Here is a 19,604-nt window from a genome sequence, read left to right on the forward strand (position 1 = left end):
AGCACAACAGGATTATACTTATTGTCTATATTATCCACTTTTATTAAGGAGTGTTATAAAATTCTCAATAAAAGTAAATAAGTTCAAGCACACTCAGTTTTATCCAGGGCACAATGTGAGAGGAGATGATCCCCTGTGACAACACTGTCCGATTTTCCCATGTTTTAATTTTATTGTTTTATGAAGCATGAAGGTTTTTTTTTGTTTTTTTTTTTTTACAACAATCTGAAACAATAGCACAAACAAATAAGAACAGATTTCTCTTGAATGTGTCTAAACAAGTTTTCTGTAGGAGAAAGGATTTTAAAGAGTTAAGGTCCTTTAAACATTTACTGTGTCAGAGTTTGACACAATATTTCATTGCTCTTTTCCATGACATATTTTTGAATCACAATTCGTTGTAAACCTATAATAGATCTAAACAAAATCCATGTTCTATTCACAGCCAGCTGCTGCTTTACATTTTATACATTTGATAAATTTATACATAAATTCTTCTCAGATTGCCCCTTCATCCTTTCATATGAGAATAACATATAAACAGAACACACTGTTCTCGTTTGATTAAAAACCTAAGTGCCAACACAAACCAAATGTGCACCAACTACACAGATATTCTCCCGTTTGTTCTCTGCTCTGGTTTAATGGAAGTGTTGGCCTGTATGACAGTGCGGTCTCTTTTTTTTTTTTTAATCCGAACGCTCTGGTTTAATGGAAGTGTTGGCCTGTATGACAGTGCGGTCTCTTTTTTTTTTTTTTTTTTAATCCGAACGCCCTGGCAGTCCCTGGCACTAACAAATGGAGGGCTGGTCTGTTTAAATTTCAAATGCACAATCCCTTGAAAAAAAAAAAGTCTATGTACAAGCCTTCATTTTAGCATTAGCCTATGCAAAAGTTTCTGAGTAGAATAATGGCATTTCTGCTGTAATGGGGCAAAAATATGTTGACTCCCAAATAGTGAATGAGGTGTTTAATTTAACTTGCATGTTAAAAGTGAGCTGTGTGAACATAACCACCCCAGTCTGTTTGCTAATAATACGATGTAATGTTAAAATGTCATTTATGTTTGAGCTTGCTTTGGCTAATGCAGCGGCTCATCCATAGAAATAAGCTACAACTGAACTGTGACCTCTGTCTGTCCGTGTCCGAAAATGGTGCAAAAGCTTGTTTTTTACCCGGTAACACAAAGACAGAGAGAGGTGACAGGATGTTGTTTCTCATTTCTATGGCTCCATTCCTGCCCTCATGGTCGTCATTTACAGCATTTTTTCTTCTCCACGTGCAGGATTTTGTTGCAGCGGGGGCATGTGTGGTACACATCCTTGAAGTTTTTCATGAAGAATGGAATCAGGCAGCAGCACAGCACTAACCTGTAACACACACACACAGAGTTGGTGTCATGCAGCTTCCTGCCAGTATTTGCTTTGTTTTGACCGTTCTTCATTTGTAGGTCACATTTGTTGTCGTTGTTTTTCATTTAATTTCATAAAAAGAAGTCAGGCCCAGGTGACAGCTTAGTGTTGGATCACCACAATGTTTATATTTGTTTTTCTTTTCCTGCTTTTTCTAATATTAATGTTCAATGTGGCGATTCTGACAGAACTTTCCAGATTAAAATACTGTGAGACTGACTTGTTTTTCAATTAGCCAAAATCTGCTCCAACTGTCACTTGTTAATCACTTGTTAATCTGATTCATTGCAAAGTTGTTACAGATTCTTCACCACTAAGGTACAAGATCAGCTCTGGCAGGTCCTGTATTATGAGCGAAGGATGTGGCCTTGTCTTAGGCCTTTACTGGCTGGTCTCTGGTCTGCATGTGGATGCATAGTTTGCTGTGTGCTCGGTGTGTTCTCTAGGAACCCAGCAGTCTGGTTAATTTGGCCAAACTACAACAACACACTCACCCACAGCAGATGAAGAGTAGACACATCAGCCAGGCGTAGGTCCCTGCTTTGTAGGTGACGTTGGTCATGACCTGCGTCTGGCAGGAAGTGCAGGTCGTCATGCCAGGAGATCTGCCCAGCGCCGTTTCATAGCTCACAAACTTCCTTTTGCCATCTCCACCAGATACGGCGCCTGAACCCAAGCCGCCTCCTCCGCTTGTGTACACTGAGGGATGAAAAGAAGCGGAGCCAGGGGTCAGTCGAGAAGAGAAGGAGGTGAGGAAACAACGATAAACTAGAATAAACAAACTATTGCTCAGGTTTCTAGCATGTTATTCCAAAATAGCATCAGGTGTGAGTTTACCTGGTGAGACAGTGTTGCTCTGTGTGGTGGGAGGAGTGAAGGGGGTGTGGACATGGTAGACCTTTACTCCATCCCCCTGACCTTCAACTGGACCAGAAGAAGAAGGAAGAAACAGAAACAAGATGGAGTTAATGAGCCAGTGATGATGATGATGATGATGATGAACTATGTGTGTTTGGACTCACCTGGTAAGATGTAGGGAGGAAGCTCCTTCTGTCCATCTGCACTCATCGTGCTGGAGAGAGAGCACAGACAACATGTATTAAATATACCTGCGATCTGTCTTAGTGCTGGAACGATACTTTCCCACCCAGTGCTCCTCCTTTTTGCCCCTAGATGGAGCTAAAGTACAACAAACATCTGGCAGTTCCTGATTGAAATGTCTGATGGGTTAGTTGTCACCACAGGTTATGTATCCTACATTGTGTGTAGCAGCAGCAGCAGCCCTGAGGGAAATGCCCGGGCGTGACTCTCTGAGCTGCTGCTCGTGAGAGTCATCCCTGCTGAGGGGACGTAGACATTTCTTCAGACTTTTAATAGCTGAGTCATCCTCATTGTGCTATTGATTCATTTAAAGGATTCAACTTTAACGATGACTCTTCAAAATGATTTATTGTTCAAAATTAGACAAAAAATTCAAAATGTTCTTTGCCCATTTGACGTCGTGTAAAGAAGCTGAAACACCTTAAATCATGCAGGTAAATCCATTGGACGTGTTTTTAAAGTACAGAAGTACGTAAATAAACTGCACATACAGTTGTGTTTAGAAATTTACACATTTTTTTGTGAAAATATCACTTAACATGGTGAAATGTGTCTCCATCATAATAACAGCTACAGTTAATCTACATTCTGTCTGACCACTTTCAGTTTTCTGAGTGATCATTTATATCTTTTAAAAATTGTCAGTGTTTCTCAAACGGTGCCAGGTGGATGTACATGTGGTCATTTCTCACAGCCGCATTCTTCTTCCATCTGTGAATGGAATATTGACCTTACTACTTTTTAATTACATGAAGCAGTCCGCTGGCATGCAAACAATCCTCATCGAGCCCCCGTGACTACACCAATGATGAATGTCAGCCATGACGATAATATCCCACAAAACCAGGCAGATAAAATAAAAATAAAGTGCAAATAAAAATGCAGCTAAACATGAATTTGTTATGATCAAAGGCCAAATCAGAGGATGAAGCTGAGATTCCTGTAACAAACCAACCTGACGTCCTGCAGGAACAGCTGGCATCACTCAACAGCTCAGACAACAAACATCTCTCAAAGTTGGACGAGGCCTCATTCAAAGATAAATAGGTGACACCAATCTGACCGACAAATAACCAAACTGTGCCTCCTTCATACTTTAATTAGTCCAGAATAAACGATTGAACCGTTAAAATGTTAAAAAACTGAGACTTCAGTGTCCAGGTCCAATGCACATCTCATTGTCACCTATTCAAACACACACTTTCGCCTCATACATACATACACACACACACACACACACACACACACCACCTTCCTACTATTCACTACATGCACCTGAGGTTTAGTCATTTATCACCTGTCATTGCTTTGGATCTGCAGGAGATTGGCCACTTCGTTGCTCAAGGTGCTCAAGGTGATCAACACACACACACACACGCCCATATGTTGGTGCAGGAATGTGACTGAGCTGCATGTTTCTCTCTGAGTCAGACTGAAGGTGCGTCAACCAAAACTGCTGCTGCTGATGAGCTCACCAGTAAACTTTGGCTTTGCACAAATCTGAATCCTGATCGGAAATCTGTTAAGTGGGTTTGTGTGTGACACAAAAAATAAGAACTGAAATCAGATTGTCACACATAAAATGCCCAGTGGGGCAGAAATGGAAATTTCAATGTATTTCCAAAATGTCTCAGAGGAATGAGAACGAGGAATGAGGAAAGCTGTCTCTCCACAGCTTCAGCAGTTTCTTGCTCGTTAGCGTAGGTAGGGGAGCGGATCTCGGATAAGTGGTTGCTGTCGGACTCACTGGCTCTGTTCAGTGGTGCTATGAACAGCTGGTGTGACAATAATTGGAGCGTTTGGGTGTGTTGGCTTCAGGTTAGTCAAGAAAACAGTTGATTTGGTTGTTTCCAGCAGCTTTTTTCTGAGGAGGATGACTGAAGTGAGAAAATAACGCCTGAAGACAGACCGTGACGCTGCCATATAACTGAACTATGACTGTTAAAAACTACTGACCGTCCACATTGTTTCTATCACATGAAAAAGATTAAGTGCAACTAAAACATAGACAGACAAGAAGTTAATTTAAAGTGTCCAGGAAATAAATAAACAGCAGAAAGCAAATGACTATTTAAGTCAGTCCCCTCTCTACATGGCTCCTATGCTGCGACGAAAGGCCGTTGATGGAGGTGGCGATTGGGTGCGGCCTCCAAAAAATCCATCTGCCACATTACAGAGATGCTTTAAAGGCACAATGAAGGAAAGTCGGAAGCTACAGTTCAAACAATAAGTGCTCTGTGGGAACAGAGGCACATGACCTTTGCTCACATGGCATTTGCTCTGTCTCCATGTTGGTGGATTAATGGAGGATGAAATGGATGGGACCACAGCACGACCTCCCATCCACCGTGTTCTGCTGACAAACCCGAGAAGAGTTTTAGTGGGTTTCCTTGCTAACATCCTTTGACACATCTGATGTGGTTTAACAGCACATCAGCTGCAAATTGATGTGTTGAGTTCAGTGAAACTTGGATTTTCTGATGCTAAGTTTTTCATCTGGACAAGTTAACACACCCAGGTGTGGCCTTACTGTACGTGGTCTGGTCAAACCTGACTTGATTCTCAGTGTGACAGAGAAAAGGACGAACAAGGGGAGACCTAAAAAATCATCATCACATGTGGCTATTCCAACGGCTGTTTAACAATGTATTAAACCAATCAGTTCATCAGGTACATTTTCCTTTCACCTAGTTCAGACTCTGATTTTTGTGATGTATTAACTAATTTTTCCTTCACATCATCGTATAATATAACAAAACAAAACAAAACAAAACAAAAAAACTGTGACATTCAAATTTAAAAATAAATGAATCAAGGTTCAAAGTTCTGGTTTTGAGTTTGTGTTTTTCTGGTGACAGTGGAATAGAGTGTCTGTTATAAATAGAAATTAAAAGGGAAAAACATGACACTGCTCAGATTCAGTGACAGAAACTGGCATGAAGTCCAGTCACAGTTTATAGTCTTGTGATTATTTCCAGTCTGTAACTGTGACTAGAGAAATTTCCCTCTTTTCCACATGAAACCTTTCATGACTTCAAGATGTTAGTGCAAATCAGCATCGCTTTTTAGAAACCTACATCTAAAATCATGTCATGTATAACCTGATGTACACGAGCAATAAAACGTACACAGAAAACGCCCTTAACACCTAAGCTGCTCACTGATGTCCTGCTATTCAAAACACAAACCATAAATCCTTCCATGTGTAACCAGGAGCCAAACGACTGGAAAAAACCTAAAACTGCAATGCAACAACAACCACGATTCAGATCATGTCCAGTAATAAAAGTCTACTTTCGTTCACAGCAGACCATTATTTAAAAAGTAAACGTTTCTGCTTAATGTCCTACATCCTGATACTGTTTCAGCCCAATGGCATGTTCTAAACCCAGAAATACCAGTCTGTGTCACATAACAAGAAGCACAGAGTTTTTACAGCAGCACCTATGCAGGACTACACCCATGTCTGCATGTATAGTTCAAAAGCTCAAATGTCAAATCCATAAATCGTAAAAATAACAATCGGAAACATCAGGCAAGAGGAGGAGAGACAGCAGGTATAAGCAGCAAAACAGGAGTATGTTGCTCTGGTGTCTTCAAAAGTACGAACATGACGTTATTAACAGTTGCAACTAAATTCTCTGCCCTTTGGAGACAGCATATATTATTATTGACTAGTGTTTGTTTTTGTTTTATCTCCACTTTCTAATAATTACCAATCGGTTTTTTCTGATCATTTAACATATTGTAGTTTATCTCACAGGTACAAGCAAAAGGAAAATACAACCCTCTCTGTGTACATCACATATTCGTGTGTCTGTCTTACCTTGACCAGGTGTTGCAGTCAGTATGCAGTGATGTGTGTTTGCAGCTGCTGATGTAGAGTCCCAGCAGGTTGTCGTCCACCTGTCTCACCTGTCTCTCTACAAGCCTCGCCCTGGCTCTGCCCACAGCCCCACCCTCCCCCTACAAAGACGTGAATATGCAGCAAGAATGAGTCACTAGGTGGTTTAGGTGTTCCTCTGAAAAACTGTACTGGTCCTCTTCTTGTTCTGTCTTTCTGAGATTATTGAGGGAGTGTGTGTGTGTATGTGTGTGTCACTCTGTCATATGAGAATAACTTGTTTTCTACCTGCGATGTGTTGTTTCAGCTAACACATGACAAAAACTATACGCTGGTCAGAAGAATCTTTTTTCCTGTGTCAACAAAGAGCCCGGACCGTGATGAGACACTCTGTTCAGACCAGAGTTCGAAGGAGAAATGCTGGTGTATATTAGAGCCTAAAAATAAATTATTATCTAAAAAGGGACAAATGTTTGATTCATGACAGAACAAGACATATAAAAGTCCAAATATGATTACATGCAGGTATAAGCTGTAGAGTGTCAGGACCAAAAATACTTTTTTTTTTTTTTTAATATGTACATTAGAGACAAAAAAACTAGAAACTAATAATAAACATTAAACATTTTTTGATCACGAGAAATACATTTTTTCTTTTTCATACTGACATTAAATCAAGATCGTTGAGCTGGAAAGCAAAAGTCTGACAGGCTCAAAAATCTTTGCTAAGAGTTAGACGAGAAATTTAATACCAGTCTAGTATCTGTACTGAGGCTCGTTAGCATAGCTTAGCTTAGCTTAGCATAAGGACCAGAAATAAAGAGTTAGCCTGGCTTTGGCTCACCAACCAAATGTGTTATATGTGTGTTGTTAGTTTACAACATGGAAAAAGTGTAAAGCAAACGATGTTTAGTCTTTGACCTGCTCTGTTTACTCGTGGCTCTTTGTATGAATGAAACCAGGTGTAGCATGTTACATGAGCTTTCTCCCTGTTTCCAGTCTTTGTGTCAGCTGTGAGCACAGTATCAGTGCTCTCATGTTAAGCAAATGTGATGCTTTAATGCCTCTTGTTTTAGCTGCATTGATGAAGGGGGATTTTATTTGGAAGAGACAAACATGCCTTTGTTTTCTTTTGTTGTGGTCACATCATTACATTTCAGCTCAAACGTTGTCTGGGAGGTTTTGCATTTTCTCTCATGTAACTGGGTTCAGGCCAGTTCAACCACATTTTTCCACTGTTGGTCAGCTCAGTCACAGAGTACTGCTGGGGGCTGGCTTTCCTAAAAACTCCTCACAGGTACATTAAGGAATGCTGGAAAGTAAATATTAATGATTTCCAGCATACCAGTGTTCCCAACATCAGGAGTCAAGAGATCAGGAGGCAGCAGTCTGAGTGTTGAAAAGTCAAGCGTGGAACCTTATTTTATACAGACATGCTTGATATGCTTAAACATATTTTAAATCCTGTCCACTATAAAAATGCAGCCCTCTGTCAGTTTATCTTTCTGTGAATGTGAGACGTTATGATATAATCTCAGAGTGTGTCCACGTTTAAAATCGTTTTTTTTTTCTCTAAAAACCACAGTAGGAACATCTGCAGCGTGAAAATGTGTGTAAGTGAGACTGTGGGGTGTTGCCTGGAAGTGGGAGAGGTGTTAATGTGTGTGTGTGTGTGTGTGTGTGTGTGTGTGTGTGTGTGTGTGTGTGTGTGTCAGGGTGAGTGTTTCGATGGGCCTGATGAACAACATTCCAGCTGATAGACCCATCCCTACAGACATTTACATTCCTTAAACAGGCTGAGGTGCATGTGTGTTTGTGTTTCCATGTTTTGTGTAAACAGGTACATTTCTAAGTGATTTGGCAGAGGCTGATTCCTGTTTCCACTCAGTGTCCTCACTGTTTGTACTGATACCAATCGTCTTTCATTTAATAAACAATCGTTCTAAAAAGAGAGGAAAACACACAACTGATAAAATAAATTGTTTTATCCATGTACAGACATGTTGCAGACCAGAAGAATGGATTCAATGTCAATAACTGATCAGTTATTACTTCTGATTATATTATGGAAAATGTCTGTTTGTGATAACAGAGACCTTATACAGAACTGAAAAGCTTTGATCAAGCTTTGGGTCTCAGGATCTGCTGGAGCCTATCCCAGCTGTCTTTGGGTGAAAGGCAGGGGCGCACCCTGGACAGGTCACCAGTCCATCACAGGTAAAAGACTTTTTTAATCACAAATAAATTCTTGCATAAAATTGATTTATCATTTTAGTGTTAAATACTCTAACTGTGTATGTGTCACTCATTTACTGGTGTTAGAAAAACTAAATCTTGATACTGTCCTTGTTTTAGATTAAATCTACTTTCTACTATGCTACTGTAATTAAAGTATATTATATTAATCTAATGAAATTATATCACTATATGATTTGAACAAAGAGACCAGTTATTTTGGGAGTATTCAACAATACAGCTCCCATTAGGCTTTGACAACTCTCCCACTCATTGTTACAATTTCTAGCTGAGCAGATCTTGAATGTCATGGTAAAATAAATACATTTGCTATTTATGCAGCAGCTCAGTAGAGCATTATACACAACTAAACCAATAAGCCATTCTAGTACTGTGTTTGATCATATGAGCATAATGGTTTTACAAGATAAAAGATTGATAATGATGCATTTATCCTTTTTCATGTTTGTCAATTATGTACATACTAGTTTAGCAAGGTGTGGTGAGATCAAAGACACACACACACACACACACACACACACACAGACACACACACACACACACAGACAGACAACGAAACCTGCAGTGTGTCCTCCCTTTGATAAAGTTCACCGTCAATAAAACACTGCAGACTATGCAGATTCACATCAGACAGTTTCCATACAAGTAACATTACAGCAGGTGCATTGTCTTTAATACATTCTGACAAACAAACACCACACAGTGTAATGCAATAATTAGTCTAATGTACAATTGTATATCTATAACTGTGTATAATTCAGTACTGTGATTTTAAATATTTTTAAGAATTTGGCCACACGAGCTAATGAGCAAATGACATAAAGATCAAGTCATTGCTGATAAATAATGGCAAAAGTCACTGTGTGTCCTTGTCTGTGAGTCAGACTCAAACCTGTGACACTGACAGCAGGTACTGTGACATGTAACCTGCTGAGTCATTATCACTTCCTTTTTTTCCTTTTACGGACTAAGAAGAAGCTAGACCTGTTTTTGTTTTGTAAACTTTTAAGGATTTGAGTTTATTTTCACTCTGTGTATATTTAGATTTCGGACGACATTTTAAGATCGCACCCATGACTCGGTGTAAAATACATATAATAATTAATAATTAATACTACAACCAGCAGAAAATCAGCATCAGCACAGAAACACTGAGTTGGAGTTAAGTGCACCCTGCACCACACCTGTCAGTGAAAGTGTGTGGCAACATGGAATAATATGAAAACACAGTGTTCAGTGATGATATATTACTTTAAGACAATGGCATGTTGTAAATAAAACAAGTCTATAATTTGTGTACGTTTACAACAGTGGGCTGATCTTGACCTTCTGGCAGATGCTTCTAGTCTCTCTGAATGACCAGTAGTCCATCTGGGCTCAGTAATTTTCCTAGTGGTCCATTTCTCAGGGTTTTACGCTCTTAGGAACATACAACCTCTATGTACTCTATGTACCTCTATCAATAAAAGAATCTCTTTATTCAGATTTTAGAGCTACACCATCACCAAAACTGATTGCAAACACTGATCTACAAGCTTCAGCTCGACTGCACAGTGGACTGAGTGCGCTTGATGGTGAATGTGCGTCCTGTCCTGAAATAGTTCTCTATTTCTTCCAGCGAGCGTCCGCGGGTCTCTGGGATGCACACGGCGTTGAACAGCAGGCAGAGGACACACACGACTGTGAAACACAGGTAGGGCACATAAAGCCCGTAGCTGTCCACCAGGTGTGTGAAGGCGTGTGTGAGCATGAAGGCGGTTAACCAGCTGACAGTGACACAAAGGCCTGAAGCCACGCCTCTGGCCACCAGGGGCAACACCTCTGACATCAGCAGCCATGTGATTGGGCCCCATCCCATGGCGTATCCTAGGAGACAGACAACAATGTGACAATGCTGATATGAAAGAAGATTACGTCATAGCAAAATAAGAGCCACAAAAGTCATATATAGGCCTTTGTTAGGGCACTGACCCTGCTATGTTTTCAGAGTTTCTCAGGTACATCTTATTTAAAAAACTATAAATATTTATATTATATAAAAAAGACACTTAAATAATCCGTCTACTCCTTCAGGTCTGACTTTGGACAGATGACAGCAGTTTCCCCAAGTCGCACCACCCAACAACACAGATGTTTTCGGTTTTAAGTAAGGTGTGAGAACACAATCAAAACCAATTGAACTAATTTAGCAGCACAACACCCAAGGTGGGGGATGTATGTTGACAGCAGTTAATCATCATCCTTTAACAGCCAATAATAACACAATGACTCAACAGGTCACAACTTGTTAGGACAAAAAGTAAATTAATGCAAAAAGCACATGCTTTGTATAGAGACACCTGTCGTACAGGTTATCAAACCTCCACCCAATTTAACTGCATCCATGTTAACGTTTGACTGTAGGTCCTAGTTTGCTTGTCCCTGTGTTACATAACTGGAATAAACCAAAAACAACACCACACCACAGCAATGGTCAGACTTGAAGCTCTGACAGGCTGTTTATGGACATCATCACGCTAACATATTCCCAATGACAACGCTCACATGCTGATGTTTTTTATTGTGATGCTTAGAGAGGGTGTAATATTAGCATGTTAGCACGCTAATATTACACCCTGCTTTGGTATTTGCTGTCTCCTTGTCATAAGGCCGAAGGAGCAGCAGTAATTAGTACAAATAGGATTATACAATAAGTACATCCATGTTGCGGTAGAGCTTTGAGCCAATCATTTGGTCATTAGCCAAAGTATTAGACAATAATATTCTAGCACTAGATGAGAAGTAAGTGGATTTGAATATTTGTGCCAAATCCATTCAGCAGCTGCTCAGAGGTCAGTCTGGGTAAAAGCAGTGTACAGACCGGCAGATATCACCTCTATAGAGCCAGTCTGTGTCCATGGTTAAATACAAAGATAGGACTTGGTAAAGCATGAACTTTCAGCAACAGTTGGAAGCTGCTTGCAACACTCACCAAATATAAAAACCATAGTGCTGATGAGAGGAATGAGGCCTGCAGAACTCTGGTGGCTGGCCTCTAAACTGTACCCGATGGTGTTATAGTCTGTGTGGTTTGGAGGAGCAGGGCCTGGAGGGCAGGGTGTGGTGTGGGAAACCATGGTCAGAGTCAGCGTGGACAGGAACATCAGCATGCTTGATGTGTACAACAGGGCTTTGCGTCCCGCCTTGTCCATCAGACTGGCTGCTGTGAGGACAGAAAAGAGGCGAACCAAACCCACAATGGCAGCATCGTACCTGAAAGATACCGAACAAGCGCCGGTCAGTACGTAGAGCATGCTGGGATTGAAATCTGCAATATCATTTTAAAAACATAATAATTTACAAATCATGATTTGCACAGTGAATGTGACCTAACTGGTAGACAGATCATATGTTTGCATTAAGGAAGAATTAAGCTTTATCTGAACAACAAACAACAAGATTAACAGTCAAATCAGGAGATAGACAAATAAGTACATAATAATTAAATGTAGAATATTTCTCCTACTTAGGCTCCAGGGAGACTTGGCTCAGGGCAAAGATGGGCTGCAGGTAGACTAGGATGGGGGTGATGCCCGTCATCTGCTGCAGGAAACGCATCACCACAGAGATGATGATTGGCCGGTAGTAGACAGGTGTGACCAGCTGGGATAAGGTGACTTTTTCCTGTGTGTTGATGCTGTGCTGCATTGGTGGAAACATAAGAAACATATGTAGATGTACTACTTTGTACGTTTTGAATATTCTAGCATGTATACCACTGAAGTCAATGTGCGAGAACAGATAAGTGATTACTGTTCTCTCCCCTGGCCCTTGTTAACACACATAAAAGCCGCTGTCTGTCTCTTACCTGTATAGCACTGAGCTCGCTGTGGGTGTCGTACTGACTTCCCCTCAGCCAGCGCAGGGCCTTCTCAGCCTTCTGCACTCGGCCCAAAGAGAGAAGCCTCCTGGGGGAAGAGGGCATGAACATCAGCAGCACAACCATCAGCACAGCTGGCACCTCTCCTGCTATGGCCAACCAGCGCCATGGTACCACCAGACCTGTTCATTACATACAATACTGAGATTATGATATCATGAGCAACAGAGCAAAAAAAAAAAAAACCCTGAAAAAAACCCCAAAATAATAAAAACCAAAGAATAATAATAATCCCAAAAAATCAACATCCATGATGAGTAGTGTTTATTAGATACTACTCAAACTACACAGCTAACATATAAAAAATGTGGAGTATGTTCCTACTCAGGGCATAGAGCGTCAAGGACCCAAACACAGAAGTGATTTGAGGACAAGAGCCCAGAGCTCCTCTCACGGCTTTGTGGGAGATCTCTGAGATGTAAACCTGTGACATAAGCACAAAAAAACAAACAAACAAACAATGCATGTAGTATGAATTCAGACAGCAAACCATAAGAACAAATCACATATTAATTTCATAATTATCCTTATAATTGTCAACTGTAATTGAAAAAGGACAAAATCCATGTCTGCCTAAGAACCTACAGGAATCGATGCTGCTGTCATCCCACCAGCAACACCTGTGAGGAAACGCCCCACATGAAGCATCCACAGGTTTACAGCTCCTCCAAGCAGCAAGTACCTGAGATATGCATGTACAGACAAGAAGAAAATATTTACACTCATATACAGACATCATGGCTTCAAAAGCATCGTGTTCTTACTGCGGTGTGTGTACATTTTAAATACATAATATAAAGGTACACAATACATTTAAAGGTATTTTTCAGATAATACAATTCAGATTCAGAAGTTAGATAAATGAAAATTATGTTGTAGAATACAAAATATAAAATGCAGTAAAATAAGTAAAAATAAAAAATAATACCGTATCCCACCGGTTTGTCCCTGAGTTTAAGTAATATCATCTAAAGTGGACCTTGTCTGGTGTATTTTATAGACTATGGATTTGTTACTGAGACAAAGTATGAGCACTATTTTAATGCTGGGGTCATGTAGGTGAAATTCTAACTACGTATCATCATGTTTAGCAGTTTAATTAACAGGAAGCATTAAGTCGCACCCAATAGTTGACGGCACTGCAGACACCATGATGCTCAGCTTCCGTCCAATCATGTCGTTGAGCAGCATGGCCCCGAGCCCCCCGGCTGCTGCACCCAGAGTGTAGATTGAGCCGAACCAGGCGGCCTGCTCTGTGTCCATCCTCAGCAGGGGGTCAGCATCAGGGCTCTTGAACTTTGGCAGAACAGGGGACGAATAGACCAGGGAGTAACCGAAGTTAAAGTTCCCCAGGACGGCTGAGAAGACTGCCAGGAACAGCCTGGAGTTATTGATCTGGGATGAAGAGATGTGGACAGATGAGAGTGGAAGAACAGTGAGAGTATGTTGTGATTAGAGAATTAGTCAGAAAGTTTGGGTTAAGTTAAGTTTGAGATTTAGGGGCTTGAAAACTTCCTTTTTTAATGAAAGTAAATATCAATGCTCTTTTCTTCTAAAAACATGAAATAAACAGTTTCATAATTAAATAGACCACACCTGGTTTTCATGGTTGTCTATAGTTTTTGTTTTTGTCATGGTATATATGAGTGGTGATCGTGGCAACTGACTTTAGGCAGCCTGCTTCTTTGTTTACTCCACTAAAAGTTCCATGCAGCACTTTCTCAATAATGAACAATGTTGTTCTGTCAGCAGTCTGGGTGTTTTGTAGGTTTGCTACTGGGAACAGGATTCTGCTGCCATTCTGAGAAGATCATGCCCCAGAGTTGCCAAATGGCTAAAATAGATAATATTGTATTTCTGTGCTTCATTTATGCTACATCACAATTAGTAAAACTGCAGCTCAGAACATTTAGAACAGGTTCAGTTGCACCAGTGTTGACTGGTTCTTGTGTTTTTCACTACTATCACTGTTTAGGATTTTTATTAAACTGGACTCAAAATTACTTTTTCAAATCTGAGTGTGACCTGGTGACACAGCAGGGACACTAATTGTGTTTTAAAATGATTCAAACTAGTAAAATGCTGCCAACCTTTGATTCAGCTGATGTTGACCTTCTGTTCAGCAGTGGAGTCTCTTCGTCCATGTCTGCAGCTGGAGACCGCACAGCAACCTGATCACAGGTGTCCGGGTTTCACGGCCGTTTGTTCTCCACGACAAAGGGAGAAAATATTACTGAAGTATAAGATGAAAAACTCTCCTCGTCTGTAAAAAAATATCTTGTTCCAGTGAAGCTCCTAGAAAAGCTAAATCTTCTTTAAAGGTTAGAGATTAAAATGAGTCTTTTGTTTAAACGCAGTCATATCTTCTGGATTCGAGTGAAAACTGTGAAGGGTGACCGGTCATCTTCCTGTGAACAATGTGCAGATCAGGGTTTTCCAGCCTGAAAAAAAAAAACCTGACGTATCAGGTGTTCACAATGAAAAGGAAACTGAAAACTCTGTTTACACCAGATTTCCACATGTGAAACTGATTTCATGATGTGAATAGCTGAACATTTTCAATAAAAAAACATATTGCTCAAGATGTCATGGATACAGGCGACAAAAGCAAACTACCCCCTTCTTTCTGCCCTCAGTGGGAGGTTTCTAAGTGGAGTCTAAATGAAGTCACTGTGTTGTAACTTTGTCATGAGCAGAAAGCAGAAGAGAGGGGTGAACAGCAGATTCCTGGATTGGGCCATTCAAAAGAAAGCAGAAGAACAAGAAGAGAGCAGATCCCCTGTCAGTTGAGTCAGGAGGAAGAGGAAAGTACAGGCTGCTACACCCTCAGCCCACACATCATGAGATTTACTGCTATGCTGCAACACAACACACACAAATACACTAACATACACACCAATCAAAGCACGATCACACTGAGGGAACTGTGTGTTATTTTGCTGATTGATATTAAAGACATAATAAATCAAAGCTTAATAAATCAAACATTTCAAAGATCCAAAGGAAACATTAAGGTTGCTCCACACACAGGGTGGATGAATGTGCTCACAGTATTCTGCATTTAAAAAACGGTGGAGGTCAGTTTGCAGATTGATTTGAGGAGGGTGCTTTAGGTTTTTCTTGTTCATGTGTGAGCGAGAGAGACAGAGAGAAGCTGAGTACCTGTTAAATCCATCTGCATTTCCTCTCAGTCCCCAGATGATGTTTGGAAAATGGAAAATGTGTTCTTGTCCCAGTCCGGGGGTGAGCTTTTGTGTGTTGTGTGTGTTTGTAGTGTATATACTGTGTATAACAAGACCAGCCCTGTTTAGCTATGTCTTTCTCTCTTATATTTTTCCCCTCCACACTTTAACACAGGGACCCAAGCGCCCAGCTGCATCTATCACTGCTCCTCTACACCATGGGCAACCTCAGGCCCGGACACTGGCTCCTGATCCTGGTTCACATACTTCAGCTGCAGATTCAGCCCATAAAAGTCCAGGGAAATGATCCAGTATCCCAGAAACTACGACGGCTCAATGAACAGGTGGGTTTGAGTCAGATTGTGTGTGTGTTTACATCAGGAGTACCCAACTTCCATCAAAATATTGTACATTTTTATTACTTTAACAAGAGTACCAGGGTATTATATAATTTTTTAATGCAAATTGTTTTGCAGTAGCAGCTGTTACAGTTGCAAATAGTTTGTGGTGCATCAACTTAAACAAGCTCCTGTGTATCATGACTGACTATCTGACTCGTCTCTGTAAAATTGTGGTTTTCTGCAGCTGCTGGTTTTCCGCTAGCCCCTTTCCCTCAGCCCCCTTGTTTCTGCACTGCTCTCAGAATATTAGTCATTTTGTAAAGTAGTGATGAAAGCTGAGATGGTGTTGCAATAATAATGATTGTTCAACATAAAAAGTCATTATGTCATGTGTTTGTTTTTTTTCTGGAGATTTTGAGTATTTTCCTGATCCTTAAATTGGTTACCAGACAGCTGCAGAAAATCCATTTCTTCTCTGGTAGTTCCAGCAGTTCCGGGCTCTGACCAAGGCCCGTTTGGACATGTTGGCCATGAACCAGAGCAGAAACTCCTCGCAGGTCCTGGAGAGTCGCATTCAGGCCCTGAATGACCATTACCATCACATGTCTCAGGACCTCGAGCACCTCAAGCAGAGCTCAACGCAGGAGATAGAAGGTCTCAGGTTAGAGCTGGTGGACAAATGGTCTTCATAGGTCCAAATATGTGTGTGGACTGGGTATGCTTAACAAGCAAAGGCATTATATAAAGCTGTGAAAGTTGAGCGAAGGCTGGAGAAGAGGAGTGGACAGTTTGGGTTAAATATAAATTTTAAAAAATTGCTAATGGCTGTTTGTCAGATATTAGGAAATCTGCAGTGTTGAGTGGGTGGATTCTCCTTTAAATGTTTGCTCTTCTGAGGGATTATCAAATCATTTTCTTATCCAAGATGTTCAGTCATTTTTTTAGAACAGCCCTGTAATAAATGTGATAACGAAGCGCAGACCACAGCCTACAAACTACACGAGGAACTTTTAACAACAGGTAATTACTACATGAAGTAAACAAAAATATGTTTATCATCCCAGAGAGTGGAGTAGGAAGCTTGAGAAGAAAAATAAACGTCTGGAGGGTCGTCTGGCTTTGATGGAGAGGAACCTAAGGGAGAATCGCCGTCACGCCCAGAAACAGAAGCCTGATCTTAGTGAAGAATTCTTCAATCTAACTCTGGAGTTTCAGAGCCAAGAGGAACGGCTGGGTGCCCTTCAGGTCCAGCGTGACGAGCTGCTGGTGGGGCTAAAAGGGTTGCAGGAATCCCTGGAAAACCAGGCGCTGCGTGTGACTCGACTGGAGGAGCGACTCAGTGAGGTCCTGCAGTGGAATGGAGGGGGCAGCCTCAGAGGGTCAGGGAGGGTGGGAGAGACCCTCAGCTCTAACATCACACCTCAGAAATATGACAATCCACACAGGAGAAGCCAGACCCATAAAGGAGGGAGGCCTGGGAGGATTCTGGGTGGATATACCCAACCCAGAGCAGAAGGAATCAGTCAAACCAATACTGACAAGCCCTCACAGTCCAAGCTGTATCAATACCATGCAACAAACCAGCCTAAACGTCCAAAAGCCCAAAAGCCAAGACCTCAGCTAGACTCTCATCCACAGGCACAAGACCAGCATCCAAACCATAAAACCCAGTTCACAGATTACCTTCCCCAACCAGATACTTACAATCCCCAGTCACAGGTCCAGATTCAGGCCCAGACACAACCTTACCCAATCCACCAGGAGCAACTTCAGTCTCGGCAAAGTGAGTCTTATAATCAGTCCCAGATCCAGCCCCAGGTCCAACAACCATCCAAGCCTCAGTTTCATTCTCAATTCCAGGTAGCCAACCCCAGTCGTCCCACCTGGCCCCAGCCCCAGTCATTGGTTCAAACCCATTCTGAGCCCACAAAAGACAGACAGAACAGGACCAGAGTGGGGGGTTCCCAGCCACAGGTCTCAGATTTTCTCTCTGAACCCCAGTCTGAGTCTTATCAGCCCAGCACTAGCAGATGGAAAGGTGAAGAAGAGGAAGATAGTGACACGAAGGTGAAGTCTGCTATGATCCATAACTTACTCCAGCTTCCTGTGAGGCACAAGATCCCTGCTAAACCAGTTCCCAAAAAGAATGCAAACAGTAAGTCAGAGTGATTGTAGACAAACCGTGTTTTGTCCTGTTCCTACATTCATGTTGACTAACACCTGGAAACATTTTTGTACCTTGTAGAGACTTGTTTGCTTGCTTCAGGATAGGTTATTTATTGATTGTAGAACTGAACATATCCTCCGTCTCCCTCTGTCTGCAGTCTGTAATGTGGACTCCATGCTGATCTTTCCCTCGGCATCAGCGGAGAACTACGTCAGCTTCTTCTTGACTCTTCCTGACCTTCCTGAATTTTCTGTGTGTCTGTGGCTCCGTGTGGAGGCCTCACACGTCGGCACACTGCTCTCCTACGCCACACATGACAATGACAACCAGGTAGTTCTGTTTGGACGAAACTCCTCTGCTTCATCTATGTCCTCGTCTGCTTCTTCCTCATCCTCCGACCACTCTTACTCCTCTTCTCTGGTCTCACCGTCTTCCTACAAGTCTGCTTCCTCACCCTCCCTGGACTTTGTCATTGGAGATACTGTCTATCGCCGTCTTCCTGTGTCGTCACTACTGGACGCTCACTGGCACCACCTTTGTGTCCTCTGGTCCTCAATCCAGGGTCGTTTCTGGTACTATAATGACAGACACCTAACTTCTTCAGGATCCAACTTCAGGAAGGGCTGGGAGATTCCTGGAGGTGGATCAGTGGTACTGGGGCAGGAGCAGGACTCTGTTGGTGGAGGGTTTGACCCCGCTGAAGGTTTTGCTGGGCAGATGGCAGGGTTCAGGGTATGGAACCGGGTTCTGAGCCCATCAGAGGTGAAAGGGGTGGCAGAAGGGAGAGGTGTGCCCAGGGGAGTGGTGCTTTGCATGGAGGATATAAAGGAGGTACATGGGGAGGTGCAGCAGGTGGCGTGTGAATGTTTAGAGCACTGCGTGTGATGAAGCTATGGAGCAGCATTCAAATAAAGAGCCATTTAACTGCTTTCTGCAGGAGCTATAATTGTCTTCTGCTTCACCCAATCTGAAGAAGCCAAATTAAAACAATTCTTTAAGATTTTTGAATACTTGGATATACACACACCATCATATCAGTCGCAGCAGATCAAAACATCAGGAAATTACAGCACAGAATATTTAAAAAGGGAGTTTCTTACTTATTACACTTCAGCAGGGGCAAAATTCCTGTAGTTCACATTATGAACCCCGTTCGACTCAGGGTCCTTCTGTGTGGAATTTGCATGTCTGTGTCCCTGTGTCTGTGCGGGTCGGTACTCTGGTTTCCTCCCACACTCCAAAGACCTGCAGTTTGGGATTAGGCTAATAGGTGACTCTAAATTTCCTGTAGGTGTGAGTGTTTTTCTCTATGTGTCAGCCTGCAAAATCTTTAGTCCAAAGACTAGTCTGTATTACTAATAGGGACAGCATATAAGTTTTCC

At 41.7% G+C, this 19,604-nt stretch overlaps 3 protein-coding genes across 3 annotated transcripts; 1 reads left to right on the plus strand and 2 right to left on the minus strand.

Annotated features, from left to right (window-relative positions):
- Positions 1-700: 700 nt before the first annotated feature.
- On the minus strand, positions 701-6,414 carry litafd (LITAF domain containing). The gene is made up of 5 exons (XM_026324137.1): positions 6,340-6,414; positions 2,435-2,484; positions 2,250-2,336; positions 1,907-2,111; positions 701-1,370 (listed from the first exon to the last, which is right to left on the minus strand). Exons 2-5 carry the CDS (start codon positions 2,478-2,480, stop codon positions 1,253-1,255), a joined length of 456 nt encoding a protein of 151 aa, XP_026179922.1. The 5' UTR covers positions 2,481-2,484; positions 6,340-6,414; the 3' UTR covers positions 701-1,252.
- Positions 6,415-9,173: 2,759 nt separating this feature from the next.
- On the minus strand, positions 9,174-15,041 carry slc2a6 (solute carrier family 2 member 6). The gene is made up of 8 exons (XM_026324128.1): positions 14,623-15,041; positions 13,656-13,927; positions 13,118-13,214; positions 12,857-12,956; positions 12,461-12,654; positions 12,119-12,294; positions 11,585-11,865; positions 9,174-10,479 (listed from the first exon to the last, which is right to left on the minus strand). The coding sequence occupies exons 1-8, from the start codon at positions 14,674-14,676 to the stop codon at positions 10,151-10,153; spliced, it is 1,503 nt and encodes a 500-aa protein (XP_026179913.1). The 5' UTR covers positions 14,677-15,041; the 3' UTR covers positions 9,174-10,150.
- A 446-nt stretch (positions 15,042-15,487) lies between these two features.
- ptx4 (pentraxin 4, long) lies at positions 15,488-19,261 on the plus strand. The gene is made up of 5 exons (XM_026324127.2): positions 15,488-15,775; positions 15,890-16,058; positions 16,538-16,716; positions 17,120-18,210; positions 18,380-19,261. Exons 2-5 carry the CDS (start codon positions 15,933-15,935, stop codon positions 19,105-19,107), a joined length of 2,124 nt encoding a protein of 707 aa, XP_026179912.1. The 5' UTR covers positions 15,488-15,775; positions 15,890-15,932; the 3' UTR covers positions 19,108-19,261.
- The last annotated feature ends 343 nt before the right edge of the window (positions 19,262-19,604 follow it).

This window comes from Mastacembelus armatus, chromosome 8 (genome assembly GCF_900324485.2).
Source record: "Mastacembelus armatus chromosome 8, fMasArm1.2, whole genome shotgun sequence".
Lineage (NCBI taxonomy): Eukaryota > Metazoa > Chordata > Actinopteri > Synbranchiformes > Mastacembelidae > Mastacembelus > Mastacembelus armatus.